Source organism: Ochotona curzoniae, unplaced genomic scaffold (assembly GCF_017591425.1).
Source record: "Ochotona curzoniae isolate NIBS_2020 unplaced genomic scaffold, NIBS_Ocur_1.0 contig_3622, whole genome shotgun sequence".
Classification (NCBI taxonomy): domain Eukaryota; kingdom Metazoa; phylum Chordata; class Mammalia; order Lagomorpha; family Ochotonidae; genus Ochotona; species Ochotona curzoniae.
This window is the reverse complement of record NW_024465926.1, coordinates 13,964,618-13,982,039: the sequence shown is the minus strand read 5'-3', so window position 1 is coordinate 13,982,039 and position 17,422 is coordinate 13,964,618. Positions and strand designations below refer to the sequence as shown.

General features: G+C 51.8%; 3 protein-coding genes across 3 annotated transcripts in view; 1 reads left to right on the top strand and 2 right to left on the bottom strand.

Annotated features, from left to right (window-relative positions):
• The window catches only part of LOC121158001 (V-type proton ATPase subunit d 1), a 34,945-nt gene extending 34,395 nt beyond the window's left edge, over nucleotides 1-550 (bottom strand). The window contains exon 1 of the mRNA XM_040982538.1: nucleotides 330-550. Within this exon, the coding sequence (XP_040838472.1) occupies nucleotides 330-459 (130 nt within the window). The 5' untranslated portion in view covers nucleotides 460-550. The remainder of the gene's footprint in view (nucleotides 1-329) is intronic.
• Nucleotides 551-1,245: 695 nt separating this feature from the next.
• LOC121157716 (agouti-related protein-like) lies at nucleotides 1,246-1,983 on the bottom strand. The gene is made up of 3 exons (XM_040982057.1): nucleotides 1,854-1,983; nucleotides 1,609-1,694; nucleotides 1,246-1,428 (listed from the first exon to the last, which is right to left on the bottom strand). The coding sequence occupies exons 1-3, from the start codon at nucleotides 1,981-1,983 to the stop codon at nucleotides 1,246-1,248; spliced, it is 399 nt and encodes a 132-aa protein (XP_040837991.1).
• A 10,850-nt stretch (nucleotides 1,984-12,833) lies between these two features.
• On the top strand, nucleotides 12,834-14,794 carry LOC121157794 (60S acidic ribosomal protein P1-like). The gene is made up of 2 exons (XM_040982172.1): nucleotides 12,834-12,845; nucleotides 14,450-14,794. The coding sequence occupies exons 1-2, from the start codon at nucleotides 12,834-12,836 to the stop codon at nucleotides 14,792-14,794; spliced, it is 357 nt and encodes a 118-aa protein (XP_040838106.1).
• Nucleotides 14,795-17,422: the final 2,628 nt, after the last annotated feature.

Sequence of the window (17,422 nt, the reverse complement as noted above, 5' to 3'; positions counted from 1 at the left end):
CTCTGGCCTTAGCAGGTTAAAGAGGCTCCTACATCCTCCTCCCAAACTACACGGTTAGCATAACGCAAGATGGGCTGGCCCAAACCAAGGCGAACCACTGCAATTCTTAAAGTCATGATTGAGCCCATGTCGACTGCAGCAGGAAGATCCACTTCCCGCCTGCCCCCGCCCCTCGCCCGCCATCAGTCCCGGGATTCCCAGACAGGCCTCTCAGATCCTCAAAGACCGCCCGTTTCCGGCTTCTCCGCCCAGAACCTCCGAACCCTCAGGCCCAGGCCGGCCTCCATCGTGGCCTTCGAAGAACCCCTCAGTCCAGCCCTGCGGCTCACCCTCAAGCGTCTCGCACTGCACCAGGTTGAGGTAGTCGGCCTGGCTGAGCACCCCGGCCTTCAGGCCGCGCACTAGCCCCTCCAAGTAGCCATTGTCCACGTTGAAATAGAGCTCCGGGAAGAACGACATGGCTGCGGCGCGGATGGCGAGGCCGGAGAACCCCAACCTGCCGGCACGCAAACGCCACTCCAAGATCAGCTGACGCGGCGCCGGCCGCGGGCTGTCAAGTGCGTCAGGTGACGCACGAGCGCTCACGTGACTTCAACAGGGCGGGGTTTTGAGGAGGCGTCCAGCTTCCGGGTGCCTGCTGGCCGACCCGTTGCGCCTGCGCGTAGAGGGGAGGAGGCGCGCGCATGGCCGAGGTTGGCCGCTTGGTGGCGCCCGTGGCTGCGAGGCGTACGTGAGGCGCACGCGCTCTCTCTAGCCCTCCCGGTTGCCGCGCTAAGGAAACGGTGGGAGGTGTTTATAGTTGGAGAAGATTTCACATTGCCGAGGAAGCTTCCCCACAGAGAGGGAAGTGAGGTCTGCTCAGAGCTGGGCTTCGCTGGATGTCACAGACCACTGGAGCGCACGCTATTCCTGGCCTTCCCCGCGATTGTGACACCCTCATGTGCTTTAGCGCGGCTCTCTTCAGCTTCCCCACCAGCTCCAAGGCGCCCGGCACCTTAAAAAATGCACGCATATGTGGCTCAGATGCCTGGTCCAGACGCTGGGGTAAGGAGTGTGTGCGTATATGTAGTTTCTTGGTTTGGTGACACGCCCCCTGTCAGCCATGAACTCACCCCCCCCACCACCACCACCACCGTCCCCATTCGACGATACATTCAAAAGCACCACAGCTTTGGGGTTGTTTCCATCCTTTATTGGCGTCCCCTGTGCCCCCCGCCCCAGCCCCACGTCATCTGCCCCAGCCGGCTAGGTGCGGCTGCAGGGGTTGTTGGCAGTGCCCAGTTTGCGGCAGTAGCAGAAGGCGTTGAAGAAGCGACAGTAGCACGTGGCACACGGGTCGCAGCATGGCACCTGCTGCCCCAGACAGGACTCGTGCAGCCTGACGCAGCGGCGAGGGGAGCGAGGCTCCCGGGCTTGCGGGTCTAACACCTGCAGAGGTGGGGGAAGCGGGGACATTGGCAGCTGCGTTCAAGGACTGGGACCTGGGACCACCGCATGGGGGAGGAGTGGCCCGCAGTGCTGCCGCTGGTCAGGGGATCTGGAGGGGAGAGGGGAGAAGGATGCCCCCTCCAGAGATCTGCCAGGTTTCCCCGTTCCCCGAACCGTTACCTCTGCCAGCGCCTCAGCCTCCGGCAGCAGATCCTCTTCTGCCAGCTCCACCTTCGTCCTCCTCAGCGGGGTCTGAAAGCCCAGGCCTGGGGCAGGCAGAGCAGGTGGAAGGAAGACTTCCTCCTTCATGCACCCCACCCCCCAGGCTGGGATGAGGAAGGGGACTGAAGGGTTTGAGCAAGGCAGCTGATTAATGGCCAGAGAATATCCAGCCCCCAGGCAGCCCTGTGCCTGTGCATACTGACCTGTGAGCTCTGGGAACAGGGCCTGGCCGAGCCTTCTGATGCCTGCCAAAGGAGGCATGCCCACCTGGGCCCCGTGCATGGCAGGCAGTGCCGACAGCAGGGCACAGCTCAGCAGCGCTGTAATCAGCATGGCCTGGTATGGCAGGAAGAGCCACCACTTAGTCCCCCCTCATGCTCAGAGTTCCCTCTAGGGGTTTCCCCCACCCCCACAAGAGGCCCCCCAAAGAATAGGAGTCCCTGTCCACTTCAAGGACTCACTTCTGCTTGCTGTATTCCTGCTGAGAGTGCCCTGCTGCCTCAGGCGTTCAGTTTATATGGCAGGATCTAATAATGAAGAACCCACACGTGACTGCCCCTGGCAGGGAGAGACTGCCCCCCACCCTCCAACCCCTACAGGGCGGGGACATGCCTGTGGCCAGCCTTCCTCCCTGCAACCCTGAACCTTCGGACTCTACAAGAGGGTGTACCCATCTCCAATTTGAGGGAGAGCCAATTAGAGTTTGGAAACAAGCTAGGGTGCCCAGGGTCCCCGCTTTCCACTGCATGGGGATCTAGAGGTGGACCAGACTGGAGCCATTAGCAAGAACAAAGCAGGTGGCCTTTAGAGCATGATTTAATTTGTGGCCCCGGAGATGCTCACTCAGCCGCTACGTGGCATGCTGCTTGCTTTGCTTCCAGGAACTTGGACCAAGGGTGTGGACGGGGGTGATGGACCTGTAACCATTGTGGGGCAGGGGTGGGCATGCACAGGCAGACCCCAGATGTCTTTGAGTGAAGGAGAGAAGCCCATATGGCCAAATCCAGGCTGTCCTGGCAGCATGCCGGACCCTGGCCCCCCTCCTGTCTCTCTCTCCTGACTTCTCCCAAGACCCCCCACTTGTACTGCTGTCCCCAGACCCCTTCCCGCCTAGGGTTCCTGGAAACCAAAGCAACAGAACGGACTGTTCCCTGGGTGGGCAAGCGGCTCCAGAGTACAATGCTCTCAGGCCGCCTGCCTCATTAGTGCTAATGGCTGCTCCCATCCGGCCCGTGTGTCAGGCCTCTGCCCACACCCTCTCTCATCAGCATAAGGCTTGGCGGGGGTGGCAGGACACACAGGGCTCCCTGGATCCCTGCCTTCCCTCCTCCTCTGGAGTCCTGCTTGTCAGGCCCCCTCGGGCCCAAGCGGGAAGGAAATGCAGGCCCTGTCAGCTTTCAGGCCCCTCCTCGCAAATTGGCTGACCCCAGGTAGCAGCCGGAGGAAGAGGAAGGGTCTCTCCAAGGAAATCTGCCCGGCCGTGGTGGACACCATATGCTGCCATCTGACAGCCTCTGGTCCTGGACCAGTGGTTGGTATCAGGAGGGCTGCACGCAAAACTGGTGCATCCAAGGCAGGCTGCTTCCCAGAATGCGCTGTCACTGGGCAGTTATGTGGGCATCTCAAAGCAAGTGATCCCAGGGTCTCAGGGGGTCTCTTAGTCTGGCCCCAGGAGGGGGTGGGAGAATCAGGGCCAACCCCTGGGAGGAATGAATCCTCAGGAGTTCTGCGTAGAGCCTTTGGGACAGCTGGCAAAAGGCCAGTCCCCTCCTCCCTGTAGCAGTTCTGTTGGCTGCTGTGTAGGTGACTGTCACAAAGCAGATCTGGCATCCTGGCCCTTCTGGCAGCTGGCATTGGCCTTTCCCTCAGAGAGGCTGGAGTTGGGCCTACAGGGCAGCCCACCTCAGCGCTTTCTCCTCTCAGGATGGTACAGAATGTAGGTCTCGGTTACCTGGGGGGCCCCCAATCCTGGCTACGCCTTTGGGGGGTTCAGTAAGGCAGATGTACAGGAGACCCTGCCCTGGTCATGTCCCTGGAGGTCCTGGCTGAAGGGGTCGGGGTGGGAGGGAACCCAGGCAGTGCATGTGGATTTCAAGATGGTGCACATGGGATCAAGTGAGGGCTCTGGGTCTCATCAGCACCCCTGCCAAGGGCAGCTCCTCATGTTCTGGATGAGGCCACCTTCTGCCCATACACACCGCTTGTCTGCCCACCTGCACAGGAGTGACCGTTGTCACCTGGATGGATGCCCGTGAGTGAGTCAGCCCTTCCAACTGATGGGCAAGGACAGAAGCCCTCACAGGGACAGCATGTGCCCTTGGTCATGTCCAGCTGGAGAGATAGGAAACCCAATCACTCAGACCCAGTGAACGGCAAGCCGTGTCACCTGGTGGCCAAGAGGCCCGCTGTGTTTGTCTCGGTGCCTGGGCTCCGTACCTGCCTCCTGCCTGCTGACACAGACCCCGGGAGACTGCAGGAATTGGGTTCCTGCCATCCCCATGGGAGACCTGGGATGAGCTCCCAGCTCCTGGCATGGTAGCCCTTTGGGGAATGAATCAGCAGATACGAGCTTTCTCCACGTACCCTCTCAGTTAAATAAGTAATTTTTAAAAATTCCTCTAAGATGATCAGAGAACTATAAACACTATTTGATAAAGCTAAGCAATAGTTTTTTTTTAGTTATGATAATGGCATATGTGATTATACTGTTTTAAAAACATGTCCTTCTTTAGGATCACATTGATACAGTTACACAAACAAAAATATGATTTTGCAGTTGGGGGGGATGGGAAAGGGAGGGAACTCCAGACTCTGTGGAACTATATCATAAAATTCAAAATTAAAAAAAAATTTAAATTTGATTTTGAATATACTTTTAAAATTTCCTTTGACTTTTTGATTATTATAATGAAAAATTTTCTTTCAAAATAATCCAAAGGAAGGTAATAGGTTGCATAAATGAAAATTATTACTATTATAATTTGGAAGTGGCTGAAACTGGTGGTGGACTCATGGGCATCATTGTCCTACCCTATCTACTCTTTTTTTTTTAAATTTATTTATTTTTATTGATATACAGAGAGGAAGAGAGACAGATATACAGAGAGGAGGAGAGACAGAGGAAGATCTTCTGTTCGGTGACTCACTCCCCAAGTGAGCACAATGGCTGGATTCTGAGCTGCTCCAGAGTTAGGAACCAGGAGCTTCTTCCAGGGTTAGGGTTAGAGGTACAGGGTCCCAAGGCTTTGGGCCATCCTCCACTGCTTTCCCAGGCCACAAATAGGGAGCTGGATGGGAAGCAGAGCCACTGGGATTAGAAGCAGAGTTTATATGTGATCCCTGCGCGTTCAAGCTAATATATGGGATATTAGCTGCTAGGCTACGGCACCAGACCCCCCCCCCATCTACTCTTGCATGCTTGCATTTGGTGTCTACGCATAGACCCCGTGGAAGCTCGCTTCCTCCAACAGTGTAGGTGATTTTATGAGGCCAGAACCACATGATGTTTCTAGGATAAAGTCTCATGGCAAAAAGACTGTGGAAATAATGCAGCACATTCTGGGTGGAAGTAAAGCTACTTGTTGAGGTTGGAGACCTGGATCCAGGGGGACACTGACTCCAGAGAGGAGAGAGGAAGTTCTGTCCCAGGGGTCCCCCTACCCCCCCATAAAACAATCCTTGAACCCCCCCCCACCCTTTCCCTCTCTTTCCTCCCACAGTATTTGCTCACCTCCCCAGTGATACTGTTTCTACTTTGTCCTGTAAGCACACCCTGGCTGCCCTTACTCCATCTCGCAGCTGAAACCCGAATCCCAACATAGTCCACCGCGGCCGGGCAGCACAGCCTCAGGATTGCCATGGATCATCTCTAGATTTCCAGATGGCAGGAACGGCCTCTCAGTCATCTGCGGAGGAGTGGGGATTAGCCCAGGCCAGTGTCTTCAGCCCTCAGCCAGAGAGGTCTGTGGTTAGTTCATGTATCGACTCGACTGGGCAGAGAGATGCTTGCATATTATTTCTGGGTGTGTGTGGGAGGGTGTTTGGGGGGAAGACCAATGTTTAAATTAGCAGGCTGAGGCCCCTCCTCCTTGTGAGTGGGCCTAGACAGAACCATGAGGCAGAGGAAGGCTGAGCTGGCTGTGCACGGCCGTGCACCTGGGGTGCACAGTGACCGCGGGCGCCCCGGGGCTGAGGCCTCACGTTCAGCCTGCATCTACACCATCAGCTCTTGGGCTCTCGGACCTTCCTCTTCACATGAGTCAGTGCCTTACATAAATCTTAGTGTCGGTCTTTCTCCTCTGCTCCCTCTCTGTAGGAGAAGTATGTACATGGCACTGGGAGAACAGCTGGAAGGGGGCACTCCTGTGGTTTCTTTTTTTGGTTTGGTTTGTTTTAAATTTGATTTTTGATAATATTTCCATCATTGATTAGGGTAGGAAGAGTCAAGGGTTAGAAGAAAGTGAGTGAAATCATTGTTTGCACAGTTTTCTTTTTTTTCCTGTGTCTTGGAAAAGGAGGAAGATGAGAGGAGAAAACACATCCAGCTTCCCAACCACCTCAGTACCCAGGGAAGGGGAACAGTCACCCGATGTCATCCCAAGGTCCCCGGTGTGGAGCGTGTTCTGACGGTTCCGGTTAGATTTCAATAGTTCTGAAATGCTGTCAGTTTTACCACTCCAAGGATGAAGAAATCCTTCCGAGGTCTGACATAGTCTACCCTAGAGTCTCTGTTCGCCCAGATACTTACTGTCAAAGCTTGGCTGGGGTAGTTGATCAATTTGTTCTGCCTTCCTTCCTCTGTTGTGGTACCAGATGTCCTTTGCGGCCCCAATGGACTGCCATTTCCTCCATGTGCATCTGGGCATGCCACCCACTACTCCATCTAAGCCACTGAGGAGGCCCAGCTCTGACACATGCACTCCACAGTCAGATCACGGAACCTGCAATTCTCCCTGTGGTTGGAGTTCTGAGTTAAGTGGTTCAGTTGGAAGGATCCCCAAAGAAACCTTGTCTGAACTGATCTCAGACCTGACTTTTCTGTGTTCTTGCCTGTATGGGGTCCAGCTCTGTCTGTCACCCACATCAGCCTACACACACATGGTCTGTCCCACTTCCATTCAGCTCTTAGACACATCAATGGGCATTGAAGCCTAGCTCAACCCAACCAACCCCACTATCCAGCCCATACTCATGCTGGTGGGTACTACCACGTATCTGATCAGGTCCATTCCCAGCCCTGATTATGCTTACCAGTGAGCGTTGCAACCCATCAGAGAGGCACCCACAGTTTCCCTACTGGACCCACTCCCAGGCCCAGATCTTGCACACTCCAGATGGTTCTGTAGTCTAACTTGACAGAATTTGCCCCCAGTCCCAGCACTTGCCAGCTGATGCTGCAGCAAAGCCCAACTAGCCTCTACCCACTCTAGCTTATGCATGCACCAGTGAGTAGTGTTGGTTAACCCATGAGTATCAGGGACTCGAACACTTGAGCCATCACCTGCTGCCTCCCAGGTGCACATTAATAGGGAGCTATATCTGAAGTCGAAGGGGGGACTCAAATCAGCCATCCTGATATGAGACACAAGTGACCCAAGTGGCAACCTAACTGCACCAACTCCTGCCCCCAAGGGCCCGAGTTTGAACAAGACTTTACAAACCCTCCTGGAGCCCTTCAAGTGAAGAACTAGACACATCCTCCTAACCCATAATGCTGCCTCTCGAACACACCTTCGAGGCTCCAAGTGGGCTGTGGTAAACAAATTCCTGACTCACAGTTCCCATTCTCATCAAGAGATCAAGGTGTAGGCACTTATTAGATGTGTTAATCTGGTAGAGTTGCCTTGAAGTGCTACCACAAGTTGACTTTCTCATAGTTATGCTGGCTGTAAGTCCAAGATCAGGTGACAGGAGTTTTGGTTTCTTCTAGGACCTCTCTCCCTAGCTTATAAACACAGACTTTCTCATTGGGTCCTCACATGGCCTCTCCTTGGTATGCATGTATCCCTGGGGTCTCTTGGTATATTCAAATGTCCCCTTTTAAGACAGGATTAGACCTACCCTAATTCAATCACTTCTTGAACCACCCTATTTCCACATATAGCCATGTTCAAGGTACTAGGAGTTAGGGCTCCAGTGCATGAATTTCAGGGTGATACAATACAGCCCCAAACATCAGGGAGATGCAAAGAAGTCAGATCTCAGATCCCCTCCAAACCTTCCTCCTCCTCCTCCCCTGGCTCAGCCTCACAGGCCTCAAGATGCAAATTCCTGCTCCAGCCACACTGTCCGCATTCTTCAGGGTCCCTGCTAAGTCAGCATGGTTACCTCCTTGTCTTCTCATTCTTGGACAGGTGCCTGATTTGTTCTTCCCTGCCGTCAGCGCATGTCTACTGCATTCTCGCTTGGCCCAGCTCGTATGAATTTGTTCTGGGGAGTGATGGTAATCATGCCCAGTCTCTCCATCTTACTCTCCCCATGACCAGAAGCATCTGCCTCGGTGGGTCAGGTAGTCCATCCGCCTGAGACCCACTCGCACTCCAGCCTTCCCCAGTCCTCAGGAGCGGTCCCAGCTTGGCACATGGTAAGCACTTACAACAGCTCTTCTGATAATATTTCTGTTTGGAGTCAGGATTCTCTCTCCTAAGCATGTTTCCTGTGGCAAAAATTCACATGAAGGAAAAAGAGGCACCTTAGGATGTTTTCCATGATGGAGGTTCACTAAGGGGAGAGTGGATTTTGTCATGATTAACTTGAACCAAGTCATCCACTAAGCTATTATAAATCAGTGAGGGCCGCTTGCAAATGTCCCTGTCCATCCATGTGCAGAGAAGGGCACGTGACTGTGTTTGAGGATTGCAGGGCAGCCAGACCTCAGGTCCTTCGAGGCATGGCATGGCACGGCAGGTCCCAAGCTGTGTATCATCTACTGCACCAAATGCCTGCCCTGATAATCTAATTGTAAGGAAGACAGTGATGCTAGAAAACTGACCTAAGCCCTTTACAAACCCATGGCATGCACAACCAAAAAAATAGCCTATGTAACCTGATCATCCCAAATGAAAAATAAACCAAAATATTCCACAGTTTAAAACTTTTGAAAGCTGACATAGCACCATAAGTGAAAAATTCCACACCATGAAGCTTTCATTTCATGCACAAACTTATTTTTTAAATATTGGATAAAATTGCAGCCAGTGCTATGGTATAATGCTGTGAAACCTGTGGTGCCAGCATCAGGTATGGGCAACAATTCAAGTCCTGGCTGCTCCACTTCCTACCCATGTCTCTGCTAAGATGCTGGGAAAATAGCAGAAGATGGTCCAGGTGGCTCAACCCCTGCACCTAAATGGGAGGTCTGAATGAAGCTTTTGGCTCCTGGCTTGGAAACAATCCAGTCCCAGCTACTGTGGCCATTTGGGGAGTGAACCAGTTGATAGGAGATCTCTCTCTGTTTCTCTCTCCTCCCAGCCCCCCCCAACCATAACTCTCCCTTAAATAAGTAAATCTTTTAAAATAAAAAATAAATAAAAATAAAATGTGGTATAAATTGCCTTTAGACTGTGTATAAAAGGTGCATATAAAACAGAAATGACTGTTTAGGGCCCGGCATGGTAGCCTAGTGGCTGAAGTCCTTGTCTTGCATGCGCCAGGATCCCATATGAGTCCTGGTTTGTATCCCGGCTGCTCCACTTCCTTTACAGCTCCCTGCTTGTGGTCTGGGAAAGCAGTCAAGGACAGGCCAAAGCCTTGGGACCCTGCTCCTGCGTGGGAGACCCGGGAGAAGTTCCTGATTCTTGGCTTCAGATTAGCTTAGCTCTGACCATTGCAGCCGCTTGGGGAGAGAACCAGCGGATGGAAGATCTTTCTCTCCGTCTCTCCTTGTCTCTGTATATGAGCTTCTGACTTTAAAAAAATTGCTGTTTAGGCTTCTGTCTCCTCCCCCAAAATGTCTCATGCGGCATACGAATATATTCCACAATCCATCTCAGTTCTAGTTCCAAACGTTTTGCATTAGGGCTACTCAACCTGTATGAAGACATTAGGGAGACATAACAAAATACCTTCTAGAATATGATAAGATGATAAAATGACATCCTGGAGACAGGTGTGGATACTCCTGAGTTGCTGTTGGATTTCGTCGCTGTTGCGGATGTTATAATTGTGTAAAGTTTCACGATTTCACTTCTGTTGATGTTTGGGGCCGGGTTTTTCCTTATGGAAGGATTGTTTAGCAGCATTTCTGGTCTCTGACCACTAGGTGTCAGTAGCACCCTCTCCTTTAATTGCAACAACCACTAGGTTGAATTAGGCAGTGGTGGTGGTTACGTAACATTGTGAATATTTTTAAAACCGTTGAACTGTGCACTTTAAATACATAAATTCTCGTGGGGTTTTTTTCTGAACAAAAAAAATGTAATTTAAAAATGTCTCCAGGGGCAGTATTTAGCCTAGCAGTTAAGATGATAGTTGGACAGACTTGAAGCAGTGGCTCAACAGGCTAATCCACCTGAAAGCACCTGCATCCAGCTGCCAGTTCGTGTCCCGGCTGCTTCACTTCCCATCCAGCTTCCTGCTTGTGTCCTGGGAAAGTGATGGAGGACAGCCCAAATCCTTTGGATACTGCACCGTGTGGGAGACCCAGAAGAAACTCCTGGCTCTAGAGCTGACCATTGTGGCCATTTGGGGAGTAAACCAGTGAATGAAAGATATTTCTCTATCTTTCCTCTCTGCAAATCTGCATTTCACATAAAAGTAAAATAAATCTTTTTTTTTAAAAAAAAAAAAACAGATGTTAGTTGGGCACCTGCATCCCAGATCAAAGTCCCTAGCTAGGTTCATGCCCTACTCCCCTGCAGATGCCTCTTCCTGCTGACATACACCCAGGAAGGCAGCAAATGACATATCAAATGCTTGGATCCCCGACACTCATGTGGGAGACACGGGTTGGGTTCCAGGTTCTGGGACTTGGCCTGGCCCTGCCCCAGCTGTTGTAGGTGTGCAGGCTTTTACCAGAGGTTTGGAAGTTCTCTCTCTCTCTTGTCTTCCTCCCTCCCCTCTCTCTTCTTCCCCTATCCTATCCAAAGCTATCCTGTACAGTATTGATCCCTTGCTATCCACTGGCGTGTGGGAATGCATCCCATGGACAGACATCTGCACAAAGCAGGCCCCCGGGAAGGGGATATAGCATCAGTGTCTGTTGCTGTAAACACCTGCCCAGGCTGGTTGCAGCTGGTGAGCCATTGTTTGTATCTCCAGGGAGAACACACTGTCAAGCATGGCTGCAAAGTCCCTTAGCTCTTGTCTCATCAACAGGTGGAGTCTTGGCTCCCCACTCCTCAAATACAGACTCTCTAACTGCCTGACCAATAAACTGCACTGGACATAGTGACACTGTCCCAGCATCTAGAATTCAGGCCTTAGAAATACGGCGCCTGCCACTTCCTGTCTCCTGGAACACAGGCAGCACAGGAGAAGGCAGGCCGAGCCACCCCACAGAGAGGAAACAAGACATCACCAACTCAAAAGCCAGGGAGTGAATCATCTCAGAGGTGGCACCTGCAGCCCCAGCTGGTTCTGTGTGTGGAAGGGACAGGCTGTCCCTGCTGAGCCCTGCCCCTATTGCAGGTTTGTGAGCAAATTCCAGCATTGCTGGGGTTTCTAAGTCACTGATTTTTGGAGTAGGTTGTTTGCAGAAAACTATCTTCTACTTTCCTCAGTGGGGGCCTTGGGTTTAGAAGTGGAAAACTGGGTCAGCTGTATGGACCCTGGAGTTAGGACCAAGGGCAACACTTGTTACTCTAACCAGGATTTACTGAGTGGCCACCTGGTGCTGGAAACTGCTAATGGTTAGGGAGGTTTAAAAAAACGCTTTTTTTCCCAAAGATTTATTTATTTTTATCGGAAGTCAGATTTACAAAGAGAAGGAAAAGCACAGAGAAAGATCTTCCTTCTACTGGCTCACTCCCCAAGTGGCTGCAGTGGCCAGAGCTGAGCTGATCCAAAGCCAGGAGCTTCTTCCAGGTCTCCCACGCAGGTGCAGGGTCCCAAGGACTTGAGCCATCCCAAGGCTTTGGGCCGTCCTTGACTGCTTTCCCAGGCCACAAGCAGGGGCTGGAAGAGAATTGGAGCAGCCAGGATACAAACGAACGCTCATATGGGATCCTGGCACATGCAAGATGAGGACTTTAGCCACTAAACTACTGTGCTGGGCCCAGAGGTTTTGCTTTTAAGATTTGTTTATTTATTTGAAAGGCAGAATGAGAGAGAGTGAGAGATCTTCACCCGGCCAAAAGCAGGAGTCTGGAGCTTCATCTGGGTGTCACAGTGGGTGACAGATACTCAGGCAAGTGCTTCGGCTTGCACTGCCTTCCCAGGCACGTTGGCAAGCGGAACTGGCACCTATGTGGGATGCTAGCATTGTAGCCTGGGTTTTAACCCTCTGTACGACAATGCCAGCCCCAGGACTTGGGAGTTTTACTGAATGGAATAAACCACAGAGCCCACCCTGCCTCCTGGGCACAACTCCACAACAGCAAGGACAGGACTGTTCCCCGCCTGAGAGCCGCCTTCCTGGGAAGGTCATGTCTAAGAGCTGACTCAGGAAAGGGAGTCAGCCTTGCAGGAAGCCAAGGAAAAGGCAGGGCAGCTTGAGCTCTTGCTGGGTCAGGTGGCCTGGCATAGCAATGAAGAGTGGGGAGTCTGTAGCAAAATCTGAATTTCAGCTATTCCACAAATATTTTGGGGTGGGCATGTTGGACACAGTGGCTCAGATGCCACTTGAGGTAGCCACATTCCAAATGAAGCCCAGCTGCATTTGCCCTGTTAAGGCACGCCCTGGGAGACAGCAGATGATAGCTGGGGTCCCTGCCACCCACACGGAAAATCTCGATGGAGTTCCAACTCCTGCCTTTGGCCTGGTCCAGCCTTGGAGAGGCAGCCAACAGATGGAAGACCTCACTCGATTTTGTCTCTCTGCTTTAAAAGCCAACTTGTATATGTGTGTGTGTGTGTGTGTGTGTACTCATATCCCATGCAGTACTGAAGAGATACTGCTATTCATTATTTACCTGAATTGCAAGTTTAAATAGAGTTCTATATTTTATCTGGCAACCCTTGTCAGGAGAAGGGGGAGGGTAGAGGCCAGTTCAGGAAGCTGGCTGCGCACCAAAAGCAAACAGGACATGGCAGGAAAAGTGAGATGAAAGGGGCTGGCACGGTGGTTCCACAGGCTAATCCTCCGTCTTGTGGCACCAGCATCCCATATGGGTACCAGTTCGTGTCCTGGCTGCTCCGCTTCCCATCCAGCTCCCTGCTTGTGGTCTGGGGAAGCAGTGGAGGACGGCCCAAGGCCTTGGAATGCTGCAGCTATGTAGCAGACCCAGAAAAAGCTTCTGACTTCTGGCTTTGGATCAGCTCCAGCTCCAACTGTTACGGCCATTTGCAGAGTGAACCAGCAGGTGGAAGATCTTTCTCTGTCTCTCCTTCACTCTGTGAATCTACCTGTTCAGTCAAAATAAATAAATCTTCAAGAAATGAGACAAGAACAAAGTGGCAGAAAGCCAGGATTTGTTTGGGATTTTTACTGGGAGACAGGGGAAGGAGCCCTGGAAGGGTTTGAAACGGGGAGACACAGTCAGATTTGTGGTTTATACAGATCACCTAGGGGTCAGCACAATGGCACATCGAGTTAGGCCACTGCCTGGGACTCCTGCATCCCATGTCAGAGTGCCAGTTCCAGTCCCTGTTATTCTGTTTTTCCATCCACCTCCCTGCTAATGTGCCTGGGAAAATCGAAGAGTCCCTGCCACCCACGGGAGGAGTCAAAGGATGTTCCAGGCTCATGGTTTCAGCCTGGCCCAGCCAGTTACAAGCATTTTGGGAGTGAACTGGCAGAAAGAAATTTCTCTCTCTCCCCTCCCTCCCTTCCTCCCTGCATTAGTAACTTGGCATTCCAATCAATCAGTCAATCTTCTGCAATGCAGATATAGTGGATTATTTAAGACTGGCAAAGATTGGAAAGAAACTCCATCCCCAGCCTGAAAGGAACACAGGAAGGGTGATGGTTTTAAAATACGTCCACAGGAACCCAGCGCAATAGCCTAGCTGCTAAAATCCTCGCCTTGACACACCAGGATCCCATATGGGCAACAGTTCTAATCCTGGTGGCCCTGCTTCCCTTCCAGCTCCTTGTCTGTGGCTTGGGAAAGCAGTCAAGGACGATCCAAAGCCTTGGGACTCTGCAGCTGTGTGGGAGATTCAGAAGAAGCTCCTGGCTTTGGATCGGCACAGTTCCGGCCTTTGGGGTCACTTGGGGAGTGAATCATCAGACAGAAGATTTTTTTTTTCTGTCTCTCCTCCTCTCTGTATATCTGACTTTGCAATAAAAATTAATAAATAAATAATGTCCACAGAACTTTGCATGTTTCTCCCCTGAGAAGGGACAACTTTAGTTCTCCTCTGCCAGGTACCCATGTGAGTGCAGGGGCCCAAACACTTGGACCATTTTCTAGTGCTTTTCCCAGACATATCAGAGGGAGCTGGATGAGAAGTGCAATACCCAAGATTAGAACGGCGCCTGTATGGGATCCCAGTGCATGCAAGGTGAGGACTTCAGCTGCTACGGTACCACACTGAGCTCAACGCTGAGCTCACCACCACCACCAAAAAAAAAAAAAATTAAACATTTATTTTCCCCTTTCCCCAGCTGCCAACAAGGTGCTCAGTCCTTCTACGGAAGCTAAGGCTGCATTGGGGTGAAGCCCTCACTTCATCCAGCAACTAGCACCACATTCGGCAGCACCAGCCCTGTACCCGCAAGCACCATGGCCACTGTCTCTATTCAGCCCTCATCCTGCACAACGACAAGGTGACCATCACGGAGGACAAGACCAACACCCTCATTAAGGCAGCTGACATCAATGTAGAGCTCTTCTGGTCTGGCTTGTTCGCCAAGGTCCTGGCTAATGTCAACATCAGGAGCCTCATCTGCAACGTCAGGGCTGGTGGACTGGCCCTGGCAGCAGATGCTGTCCCAGCGGAAGGCCCTGCACCCACCGCCGCTGCTGCAGCTGAGAAGAAAGTGGAAGCGAAGAAGCTAGAGTCTGAGGAGTCTGATGACAACATGGGCTTCAGGCTTTCTTGACTAAGTCTGTTTTTCTTCAATAAAAATAACAAGTTGTAAAAAAAAAACTATTTTTCATTGGAAAGACAGGTAAAATTTACAGACAGAAAGAGATATGGAGAAAAGAAAACTTCCATCCTGTGGTTCACTCCCCAAATGGCCGCAACAGCCTGAGCTGAGCCGATCCAATGCCAGGAGCCAGGAGCTTCTTCCAAGTCTCCCACTTGAATGCAGGGTCCCAAAGCTTTGGGCCATCCTTGACTGCCTTCCCAGGCCACAGGAAGGGAGCTTGATGGGAATAAAGCAGCCCAGACACAAACCAGAGCGCATATGGGATCCTATTGCTTGCAAGGTAAGAATTTAGTTATTGAGCCAACACACCTGGCTCTTTGTTGTTGTTATTGTTCGTCTTTAGAAGGCGAGACACAAAGAAAGCTAGAGAGGTGTTCCATCCGCTGGTTCACTCCTTGCCAGCAACAGCCAGGGCTGAGCCATGCAGAAGCCAGGAGCCAGAAATTCCAACCAGCACACGTCCTGCCTGGCTGACATTGTCTCTGCTTCCTAAACTGTCACCTCTGCCTCCCAAGGTGCATGTTAGCGAGAAACTGGGTCAGAAGGAGAGCCAGAACTCGAACCTAGGCACTGCAAGACAGGATGCAGGTGTCCTGAGTCGTGACTACTGCTGTGAGAAATGCCCACCCCCTCTGGACAGCAATTTCATTGGCGGCTTGGGTCAGACCACCCAGATCCCTGAGAAACCATATGTGATGGTAAATGTCACTTAAAAAGGAAGGGGGAAGAAAGAAGAGAAAGGAGATATTCCATGCTCCCAGTAGGGATGTCCAAGGGAAAATCAGAGAGAAGGTTCTCCATGGCAGCACCGCCTGCCTTCAGGAGGCCTGCTGGGAGCAGTGGGTCTATAATGCCCTTCTCCATTCTCCCAGAGCCCTCATGATGCCCAGCCCCACAGTGCCCACACTCACTGCATTTCCATAAGTCAGAATGTGGTGGATTTGCCCCCTATGTGGTGGAAGAAAGAACTGAAGTCCAAAACAGTGGCATGACCCTGACCCAGTTCAGGTTTCCCAGGTAGGAGGTCTTGTGACCAGCATGGCATTGCAGGGATGTTATGTAAGGATCTAAAGAGCAATGGCACGAAGATGGAGAGGTGAGGAGGGAGGGGAGCCTGCTGTGGTGTGTGTTGAAGGTGGAGAGTTTGTGCCTTGGAGGCAGGGTCCATCTATGACAGGAAAACACCCAGTAGGTCTCCAGCACCGCTATGGATCCAATCCTGGAGCCTGGAGGATCATTGTGGGGAAGGAGGCTGGGAAAATAACTTTTGGCAGTTCTTTTTTCTTTTTTAAAATTCTCATCTTATTTGAGAGGCAGAGAGAGAGAATGTGTCTTTGGCTTATTCATTCCCCAAATGCCTGCACCAGCCAGGGCTAGGCCAAACCAAAGGCAGGAGCCAAAAACTCCATTCAAGTCCCCCACATGGGTGGCAGGGACCCAAGTTCGTGAGCCATCTGAAATTGGTGTGACTCAGACCTAGGCACTCCAATATGGAATCCAGGTCCCAAGCAGGGACTTAACCTCAATGCCAAATCTTCTCACCAACTGTCTGCCAGAGTGAGCTTGGGGTCCCCGGGTGCTTCACGACAGATAGGGTTGTAAACACTCGCCCAATCGAGCGCCCCCTAGAGGTAAAGTCCAGGAAAGCAGCAGGACTGCCTGTGTTCCGGTTGGGTGTGCCCAAACAACCACTCTCCTCAGATATGATGCCCAAACCAGCAGGATGACTCACTCAGGGACCCGTGAGGATGTCGCTGCAACCCTTGCCCAGACAGGAATCATTAACTCCTACAGCAGGGCCCAGCTGCCAGGTACTTCAATGGGCCTGAGCCCATTTCCAACTCCAAAATACAAAGCTGTCCAGCAAAATGACTGTGGCTGACACCTGGGGGCCAACAAGTGGGATGTAGTCAATGGCAGTGCCAGAGTCGGAGGCCCCAGGGGACGCCCATTGGGCACTGGGCTTTGGAACTCACTAAGGAGCTCATTCCTCCATCCAGGAAGTAGTCATTGAGGACCTGCTGCTAGCTGGAGCCTGGTGCACCTGCCTGGAGGTGGAGGGGGTGGGGCTCACAGGCACATGAGAGAAAGGGAAGCTGGCATTAACCTTCCCTGTCCATGGGACCAACCTCTTTGCTAGCTGGCAAGGGGAGTAAAGATCTCAACAGTTCAAAGACAAGGCCCACAGAGGAGTGCAGCTGCGCAGACAGAGCAGCTGCCCCATCTGAAGGGTCCCCCTAAACACCTGGTCTTACCGCAGGCCCTCCCAGCCCCTGGAGTCTCTGCTTGCTCCATGAGAGGACTCATGAGCACCTCCCCATCTCCCGGCTGGAATGTCCCGCACAGTAGAGCCCATGCCATGACAGGGAAAGAGTGACACCTGAGTGGATATACTTGAAAATCCTGAACCCCCAGGAATTAAGTGTCCAGCACCAGAATAGGTCCCTGGTTGTTGTGATTGTTTGGGAAATGAGTCAGCAGATGGAAGATCCTTTCTTTCTTTCTTTCTTGATTTATTTTATTTTATTTTACATATATATTTTTTTAATGGAAAGGTAGACATACAGAGAGAAGGAG

Coding starts and splice junctions, on each gene's coding strand:
- LOC121157716 (XM_040982057.1), bottom strand. CDS start 1,983: ATGCTGATTACAGCGCTGCTGAGCTGTGCCCTGCTGTCGGCACTGCCT. Junction 1,695..1,853: donor CCTGTTCCCAGAGCTCACAG/GTCAGTATGCAC, acceptor TGCCTGCCCCAG/GCCTGGGCTTTCAGACCCCG. Junction 1,429..1,608: donor AGGCTGAGGCGCTGGCAGAG/GTAACGGTTCGG, acceptor CCACCTCTGCAG/GTGTTAGACCCGCAAGCCCG.